The sequence below is a fragment of the Castanea sativa genome, chromosome 8 (genome assembly GCF_040712315.1).
Source record: "Castanea sativa cultivar Marrone di Chiusa Pesio chromosome 8, ASM4071231v1".
NCBI lineage: Eukaryota > Viridiplantae > Streptophyta > Magnoliopsida > Fagales > Fagaceae > Castanea > Castanea sativa.
This window is the reverse complement of record NC_134020.1, coordinates 3,038,790-3,048,342: the sequence shown is the minus strand read 5'-3', so window position 1 is coordinate 3,048,342 and position 9,553 is coordinate 3,038,790. Positions and strand designations below refer to the sequence as shown.

Sequence of the window (9,553 nt, the reverse complement as noted above, 5' to 3'; positions counted from 1 at the left end):
AAAAGTAATATATTATGGAGGATTGTAGAGATGTTTAAATTGAAGACTAGTAAATTATTAGGAAGTGTCCCTTACATCCTTATGGTATACGTCAAGATGGATTTATTATATAATTGTGTTACTCCTTTACTTTTAGGTGTGGAGGAAGAGTCCATTTGATTTTGGATTTAAACTACGAGTATTAGCAACTAGAGGTAAGTGGACTTCAGAACATGACGTCTCTCAAGACGTGTATATTTATATATACTTTTGGTAAAAATATATTTATATATATATATATTATTATATATAATTGCAAAAGTGAAGTTTCCAAAAACTTATACCATTGTCAATGTTTTATACACATACTTGAATTTTATTATTTCTTGTATATTGTTTTGAAACTGTATAAGTTAAGAATGATTGAAAACTATATTTTTGAGAAAGTATTTATTATATGATATGCGGTTGGTATTGACAATATTGTAATAAAGTAAGAATATTTTTAAACGGTCAGCTAGACAATCTGCAACCTTTGCCAACACAGGGTTAAGTGTTGGCGTTCGGCCAATGTAGTGTTATTATGATATGGTATAGTGTTATCGTTTGCTCTTCGGAGCCACTATTATCGTTTGCTCTTTGGAGCCAATGTTGCCTCTTTGAGGTTAGTGTTATTGTTCCCTATGGGAATCACCCACCAAGTGTTTAACAGCTTATGTCTTTGTCTAGCTAATGTTTAATGTTTTCCATATCGAACTACTGTTTTATTGTTATTGACCTTTATAAGTGGAAAATTTGTTTATTACTATAATATATTGTTTCTACCTATTTAGTGTATTTTGGCTAACTAAAGTGGTTATTATTTTATTTAAAGATCACAGCGTTATAGTTAAATGTTTTATTCTTGACAGTTTATCGAATATATTGTATTACTGTTAAAACTATTTGTAAATATTTTGTAAAGGCTATATTTTGTCAATGATACTAATGTTTGTTTTTAAAGACATCCTTATGTTATATAGTCTCTTATTGGGCTTCTAGCTCACCTCTCATTTTTCCACCCTTTCATATTAGAGCAATGGAATATCTTTTGGTGGTAGATCATTGGAGCCATAGATTGAAGACTACTTTTGGAGCTATGTTAGTTGATGGACTATTTTAGCATATTTTCTTAGGATAGTAAGTTTGACATTTGTGGGACTCTTTCAGATTGTATTTGGATACTTTATTATTAAAGTTTTGTTTTAATGGATTTCATAGGAAAGATTTTGATGGTTAGGAGTTTATTTGTGGATATTTAATTACGCTCTGTTCCACTATATCATTGTTGATTATTTATAAGACAGGTTATGCATCTAAATCATTGGTATGGGTTTGGGGTGTTACAATAAGAGTGAGGGCATAAGGGTGAAAACAAGTATCAAAGTTTGGGTGTAAAAATAGGGAACAATACCCATGAATGGGTAACACAGAAATCAAGGAAAAACATTGAGGAAATAGATAGAGAAAGGAAGAAAAAGCAGAAAACAAATTGAACTATCTAACTATTACTCATTGAGATACATCATTTATAATTAGTTTTGTGAGAAATATACCAACTCCTCATGTTCCAAATTAGGAGGCAATTCAATTCATGATCCAAATTAGGAGGCACTTCGTTGACTTGTGAGGTACCATTAGATTAAAATGAAAAAATAAATAAAAGTGATAGAGAGGTTGATCACTTGGAAAAGACAGGTGAAATACAAGGCCGTGACTCATACATCATGTGAACTTGAGGAATTACAAATTGGTGTGAATATACAACTATGTATTGTGAACCTGGGATCTCCTCCTTTCAAGGATACTATACTAGAACGCTAACCACCATGCTGAGCGGCTTCAATATGCATTTCTTGGATTTCATATTTTATTTCTTTTAAGTTTAGATTATATTATTTCAATTTAATATTATCTCCTTCTTAATTTGTTATTATATGATAATTTTATTAGTGGTTCAAGAATTATGCTTTTTACATGTGTATACAATTTATAAATTTATGTTAAAATGATTTTATTTTAGACCTTTTTTTTATTTGAAGTACCACTACACAAATTTTTTTACAATTTTTTATGCATTATTATTTTCTATTAACTTTATAAAAATGTTTAAATTTTTTAGACATTTTTAGTAAAATTTTGTTAATGTTTACTATAAGGACCAAAATCATGCACAAGCCCAAAAGTCTAAGGGAGATCCAATAATTCAAGGCCCAACACAATGAATTTGTAGAAAGTGAACAAAACAACAAAGGACAGTGGCATCCTGAGGGTTACACCTAGACAATCAATAGATGTATGGTCCTCGGGTATTTCCCTTGAAGGATCTATTACATTTACTTCTCTCAGTTCCTTCTCTTTTTTCTCCCTCTCAGCCAAAAAACCTCCCCCTTTCTAGCCATCTTCATCCCTATTTATACTCCTTGCTTTTGTTATCTCCACCCTTCATCTCTCACCTAACTTAGTTCTTTTGCTAACACTTGTATATTTGCTAACAGAAGGTGGTGGAAAGAAGTTCCTTAGCTGTAACTTCTACTGTTAAGGTCACCTCCACATCAATGCAACAGATAAAGCTGGTGCTCCCTATTCAATGCGGCCAGAAAGCCTAGTACAGTGCATTTAATGCAGCGTTCACAGCTACCTACCCTCAAACCCGATATTTTCCCTTTCTCTACTATATATAACCAATTTACCCTTTGTACTTCTCTAGGCAATCCCATCTCTGCATCCTCGGGTCCTCGGGCTCTTGACTTTCATCTTAATTGCCATCTCTTTTGTTCCTTAAGCTTCACATTTGGTCTTCGGGTCTTCATCCTAGGTCCTCGAGTCCCCACAATAGCCCCTTAAAACTTAGGCTGTTAATTTCGGATTAACAGCCAAGTTTTAATTCCGCAAGAGAACTCCCCACATGCCATTTGCTTTCACACGTGTTAACGTCTTTTCGCCTTCTGTGACACGCTCCTGGCACCTCGGAGTCCACGATCGATCTATATGGTGTTAGGCGGCTCCCTGTCTCCGCACGTTCTACGGCTTGATCAATTTTGTATGGCTCAGATTTTACTTTCATTTATGAGCGGGAAAATTACCGCGCTCTTTTACCCTTATATAAACAAGACTTGGGGGGCTGGCTAAGGCTCATTTTTGGCATTTTGAAGGAAAAGAACCTCCCGAGGAGCAGTTTAAGCATTCATTCAGAGGTGTGTTAGCTTTCTCGTTGATTCTTCCTTGTTTTTTTTTTTCATTTTTTCATAAGATTTAATGGGTAGATACACTATGTTAGTAAATACTGATGAGGCAAAGGCAAATTTTAAGGCCCAATATAGAATCCCTTATGACGTTGACATTCGACACTATGAGGAGGGAGAGTGGCTGGTCCCACCCCGGCCTCCCAAGTCGGTGATAATTCCTATGATTACCTTTATTGAAGGTGGGATGGAAATTCCCATGGGTAGGGTAACTCGGGACTTCCTTTTAAACTACAGATTGACCCCAGCCCAATGCTCTCCCAATGTCCTTAGGATTCTAGGATACGTAGATGCCATAAATCAAAAAATGGGAACTAACCTATCTTGGCATGATGTAAATTGGGTGTATAATTGCCAAAAAGGAGAGAAAACCAAATATTACATGAAGTGTAGAGTTCCAACCGTTAGGCTAATCTCCTGCTTGCCTGATTCAAGTAAAGGCATGGACGAGGATTACCTCATTGTCTTGGTTAATTGGTACGATGGATTACGCTGCCCAACCCAAGAAGGGGTGCCAGGTAGAGTTCTCGATGATCCAAATAATACTCAGGATTTTTAATTACTTTCTTTTACCTTATAAATCTATACTTGTTAAATTCTCCTAATGGTGTTCATCCTTTATGGCAGACGAATACCACATTGCTCCAGACAAGCATTCAGTATACTTTCAAGACTTGAATAGAATCCTCAGGTCGGAAATATTTCTGCATAGGGATGGACAGCTTAGAGCAGCCCACGTTATTCTAGGCTACAAACCCTCCACCAAACGTTTTCAAAGCCCGAAAAACGTTATATGAGCCAAAGATTTACATTTAGCTCGTATTGACGTGGCAGTACCGGGTTTTCTGCTGACTACGCCTCCTCCGGAAGGGACCCAAGACGCCCAGCTTCCAGCACCCCTCGCAGCCAGACTTTTTTCTTCTCAGGAACCCCCTACTACTCCCGAGGACAAGGAAAAGAAGGCAACTCCCGAGCCCCGTCATCCCGAGGTAACCGAAAGAGACTTCGAAGTCTTTTATCGCGAAGACGCTCCTAGTGCTTCAGCACTTTCTTCTTCGGGTAATATGGGTTTCCAAGAAAAAGAACCAGATCTTTTCGCTTTGTTGCAAGCCCATGCTGGGGGTTCTTCCCCAGCTGTAATAGTACCCCCCCCCCAGTCCTGTCACTCCAGCGATGACACGTACCCCACCTCCCGAGGCTGTGGACAAGAAGTGAAAGAGAGGTCAAGGAGGTAAAGGCACTGCCTAGACCGAAGAAGGAGAGAACCCCGATCCCCCCACTAAGGATACCCGAGCAGGAAAAGGACATTCCAAGAATCTGCACACATTGGGGTTTCTAAAGAGACAAGCGGAGATCAATCCAGAAAGACTTCAGTCTAGCGACCCAGCTTCACCTTAAGCTCAGGCAATCCAGTGCTCAATGACGCCAACCTAAGGGACCCAAAGAAGGGTAGCTCAAGCTTGGTGGCCGAGTGCTTAGAGAAAGCATTATGCCTCCCTAAGGATATGGCTGAGTTATGGTCGTTCTGTAAAAGAGAAGTCCTCTTATCTTTGAAACAAGATTTAGCCAAGGTGCTATACCATGACCCTTTATTAACGCAAATTTATTTCTTTAGATGTGTTATTCATATTCCTGTTCTTTTTGTAACATGTGTGCATGATAGGCCGTCCAAACCTCTTTCATGGCTGAGGAATGGGTGGATCATTCCTTAGACTTAGCCAGAAAGGCTGAAAGTAATTTGGAGGCTGCTGTGAAAGCCTAAACTGAAGCGGAATAGAAACTGAAGGACACCCTCACCCAATTGTCTAAAGTGGAAAAAGCTTATAAAAACGCCGAATTCGTGCTTCAGAGTTACGAGACTCAAGCCAACAATGCCTTAGAAGCTCAGAATAGACTGGCTCTTACGGTGGTAGAGCTAAAGCAAGCGCAGACACAGCTAGAGGCCAAAGAACAGGAGAAAACTAAGGCCGAGCAAGCAGCATATAACGTCGGCATAAAGAAAACAGCCGAAAGCCTGTCGGCCCAACTCAAGAACGTGGCCCATGCATTCTACTTGGAAGTATGGGGCCATGCTTTGGATGTTGCAGGTGTCCCCACTAAGTCCGAGCTTCGGGCTTCAGACAAAGTTTCCTATCCTGCCGCCTTACAATTAGTACCCACTCCTCCAAAGCCTCCAGCTGACTCCGGTTCCATTCCACCCACTTCCATAGTTACTCCAGATTCAAATCCTTCTTCTGCTTCTGCCAGGAATAAAGGCAAAAATGAAGTCCTTCCACCCAACACTGACTTGACAATCGTAGAGAGTGAAGAAGATGTGGCCGCGATTGGGTAGCCTAAGAAGAAGAAAAAAAACAAACATCAAGAAAAATAAATTTAGTGTTTAACCCTTCATCATAAGGATTTCATCGGTGTTGTCTTACTTTTGCGATATGCTGACCTTTAATTTTTACAAACCTAAAGCATTGGACTTATTTTTCCTTGTTTATATCATTTTTGTCTTTTTACTTTTCCTTAGCATCTTTGTACATTTTCTATTGTCATCCATCTTGCTTAATTTCTATTCCATAGCCCTCAGATAAATTGTTACACATTCGATGATATACTTACTCCCAAATTTAAATAAACCATTACCTAATGTTCACTTGAAATTGAGGTTGTTTAACACATAACAACTTATACCGCTGCGTCAATGTTCTTTAGACTTGTGGCCTGAGGAGCCGAACAATAACTAAATTTCTGCTTAACGGTTAGAAGATTTTTCCACCGTGTTAATTTTACTCAGACTTGTGGTCCAAGGAGCCAAATAAGGACTAAGTTCATTTTAACACTTAAATTTTACCACAGTGTTAATTTTCCTTAGACCTGTGGCCCGAGGAGCCGAACAAGGGCTAAGTTCAGTTTAACACTTAGAAGATTTTACCACAGTGTTAATTTTCCTTAGACCTGTGGCCCAAGGAGCCAAACAAGGACTAAGTTCAGTTTAACACTTAGAAATCACAATGTTAATTTTCCTTAGACTTGTGGCCCGAGGAGCCGAACAAGGACTAAGTTCAGTTTAACACTAAGAAGATTTTACCCCGTGTTAATTTTCCTTAGGCTTGTGGCCCGAGGAGCCGAAAAATGACTCAATTCAGTTTAACACTTAGAAGGTTTTACCCCGTGTTAATTTTCCTTAGACCTGTGACCCAAACAAGGACCAAGTTCCGTTTAACACTTAGAAAGTTTTACCCCGTGTTAATTTTCCTTAGGCTTGTGGCCCAAGGAGCCGAATAAGGACTAAGTTCAGTTTAACACTTAAAGATTTTAGCTGCCATGATAACGATGCCAATAAGGGAACATAGATTAATAACATAAGACAAGCTTACAATTTATACACCACAAAAGGAGACCTTATATTTAATAATAGTAACGCCGTAAACTGTTTACATTCTAGGGATGACGGACTGCTTTTTCATCTAAATCTTTTAAGTAATAAGCCCCAATTCTTTCTACAGACGTGATTCTATATGGCCCTTCCCAGTTGGAACCCAGCTTACCCTAAGCAGGATTTTTTGCTGTTCCCACTACTTTTCTTAAAACCAAAGCCCCTGGCATTAAGGGCCTCAGCTTTACCCCTTTATCATATGTTTGTTTGAGATTCTGTTGATAACTGGCCATCTTCACGTTGGCTACTTCTCTTCTTTCCTCAATAGTATCAAGATTATCGAGTAGCGTGTGATGGTTTCCCTCAACACTGTACTGTTTAGATTTCAAGGTTAGGAAGCCTGACTCTAGAGGGATTACTGCTTCCATCCCGTATGTCATTGAGAAAGGTGTCTCACCCGTTGACCTACGGGGAGTAGTACGATAAGTCCACAACACATGAGGCAATTCCTCTGCCCATTTCCCTTTAGCATCATCTAACCTCTACTTCAGTCCAGCCAAAATGACCTTGTTGGTGGCCTCGGCTTGACCATTTCCTTTAGGGTACGCCGGTGTTGAATACCCATTTATTATTCCTAGATCCCCGCAATACCTTCGGAAGGCTTTGCTATCAAACTAAAGTCCATTATCAGAGATCAAAGTATGCGGGACTCCAAAACGAGTAACAATATTCTTCCAAGTGAATCTCTTAGCATCTGCGTCCCTAATGTTAGCCAGGGGTTCAACCTCTACCCACTTAGTAAAATAATTTGTGTCGATAAGGAACCATCTTCTATTACCAACCGCCCTAGGAAAAGGTCCAACAATATCCAAGCCCCATTGAGCAAACGGCCATGGACTGGATAATGGATTTAAGACTCCCCCTAGTTGATGAATATTTGGTGCAAACCTTTGACACTGGTCACATTTCTTTGCATACTTCTGGGAAGTTTTCTGCATATTTGCCCACCAATACCCCTGAGTTATGGCCCTATGAGCTAAAGACCTCCATCCAGTGTGACTTCCACATATACCCTCATGCAATTCTTCCAACATAGGCTCAACAGCTTCAGGATGTACGCATAGAAGATATGGTCTCGAGTAAGAACACTTGTACAAATTCTGTTCTTTAGAAAGCCAATAATGGGGAGCACTTCTCCGTACCTTTTCTGCTTGCACTTTGTCTTCGGGTAATAAACCGTGTTTTAAAAAGGTAATGATCAGATCCATCCAACTTGGCCCCACCTGAATGTTATGAATCCCGATTGTCGGGACGCTGGCAAGACTGGAACTCATCAGATCTTCCATCATCACCGCCCGCAGAAGCTTCAATCCCAAGGATGTGGCTAGCATGGCTAATGAATCAGCATGAGCATTCTGTCCTCTAGGAATTTGTCTCACCTTAAAACTTTTAAACATTTTTAACGCACATTTCACCCTGTTGAGATACTTTTGCATCCTTTCATCTCTAACCTCAAACTCCCCATTGACTTGTCCAACAATTAACCGAGAATCACAATAGAAGTCTACCATTTCTCCCCCCAATTGCCTAACCATTTGAGCCCCTGGCAAAAGAGCTTCAAATTCGGCCTCGTTGTTAGTGGCTACAAATCCCAGTCATAATGACTTTTCCATGATCAACTTCTCGGGAGTAATCAACACAATCCCAATTCCTGCCCTTTTTTGATTAGACGCCCCATCTGTATAAACTTCCTAGGGGAGAACCTTAACGGGCCCAACATACATCACTGTGAGTATTACCTCTTCTTGCTTAATGCTACCCTCTGTAAACTCTACCACAAAATCGACGAGAACCTGTCCTTTGATAGCTATCCAAGGCATATACTTAACACCATATGCTCCAAGCCTCGTTCCCCATTTTGCCACTTAGCTAGTGTAATATGATTTTCTCATGAGAGCCTGTAAAGGCAATTGGGTAAGTATTAATACCGTGTGGGCTTGAATATAATGTGGAAGCTTTCTTGTTACATGCACGACGGCTAACACGGCCTTTTCCAAAGGTAAATAATGTTTTTCTGCTTCTTGCAAAGATTTACTAATGTAATACACATGCTTTTGAATTCCATCATCATTCCGTACAAGGACAAGACTTACAACATAATCCGTGATCACCAAGTAGGCGTACAACACCTCTTCCTACTCTGGTCTAAATAGTATTGGCGGGTTCGCCAAATATTGCTTTAGATCCTCAAAGACCAGATCACATTCATCAGTCCATTGAAAGTCTTTCCATTTATGCAAAAGATGATAAAAAGATCGACACCTATCCGCGGATCGAGAAATGAACCGATTTAATGCTGCCGCCATACCAGTCAACCTCTGTACCTCCTTGGGATTCTGAGGAGGATGTAAACCCATGATAGCCTTAATCTGGTTGGGATTAACTTCAATTCCCCGATGCGTTATCATATACCCAAGAAACTTTCCTTAACCTACTCCAAAAGAGCACTTGGAAACATTCAGACGCAGCTTGTGCCTCCTCAGGACCGAGAAAGTTTCTTCTAAGTCCACCAAATGGTCTTCTATCCTTTTGCTCTTAATCACCATGTCATCAATATAAGCTTCCATGTTACGCCCTAACTGCAATTCAAACATTCTAGTCACCATTCTCTGATAAGTAGAACCTACATTCTTGAGACCAAAATGCATTACCCGATAATGATAATTGCCATTAGGAGTACGAAAAGCTGTTTTCTCTTAATCAGCTAATGACATAGGTATCTGATGAGAACCTTGAAAAGCATCCAGGAAGCTCATCTGAGGATGCCCAATAGTAGCATTCACTAATTGATCAATCCTTGGAATGGGGAAAGGATCCTTTGGACATACCTTGTTCAAATCAGTGAAATCCACACAACTCTCCACTT

General features: G+C 39.6%; 1 protein-coding gene across 1 annotated transcript; it reads right to left on the bottom strand.

The window, feature by feature from the left end:
- Positions 1 to 6,800: 6,800 nt before the first annotated feature.
- Positions 6,801 to 9,335, bottom strand: LOC142605752 (uncharacterized). The gene is made up of 3 exons (XM_075777195.1): positions 9,119 to 9,335; positions 7,700 to 8,269; positions 6,801 to 7,150 (listed from the first exon to the last, which is right to left on the bottom strand). Exons 1-3 carry the CDS (start codon positions 9,333 to 9,335, stop codon positions 6,801 to 6,803), a joined length of 1,137 nt encoding a protein of 378 aa, XP_075633310.1.
- Positions 9,336 to 9,553: the final 218 nt, after the last annotated feature.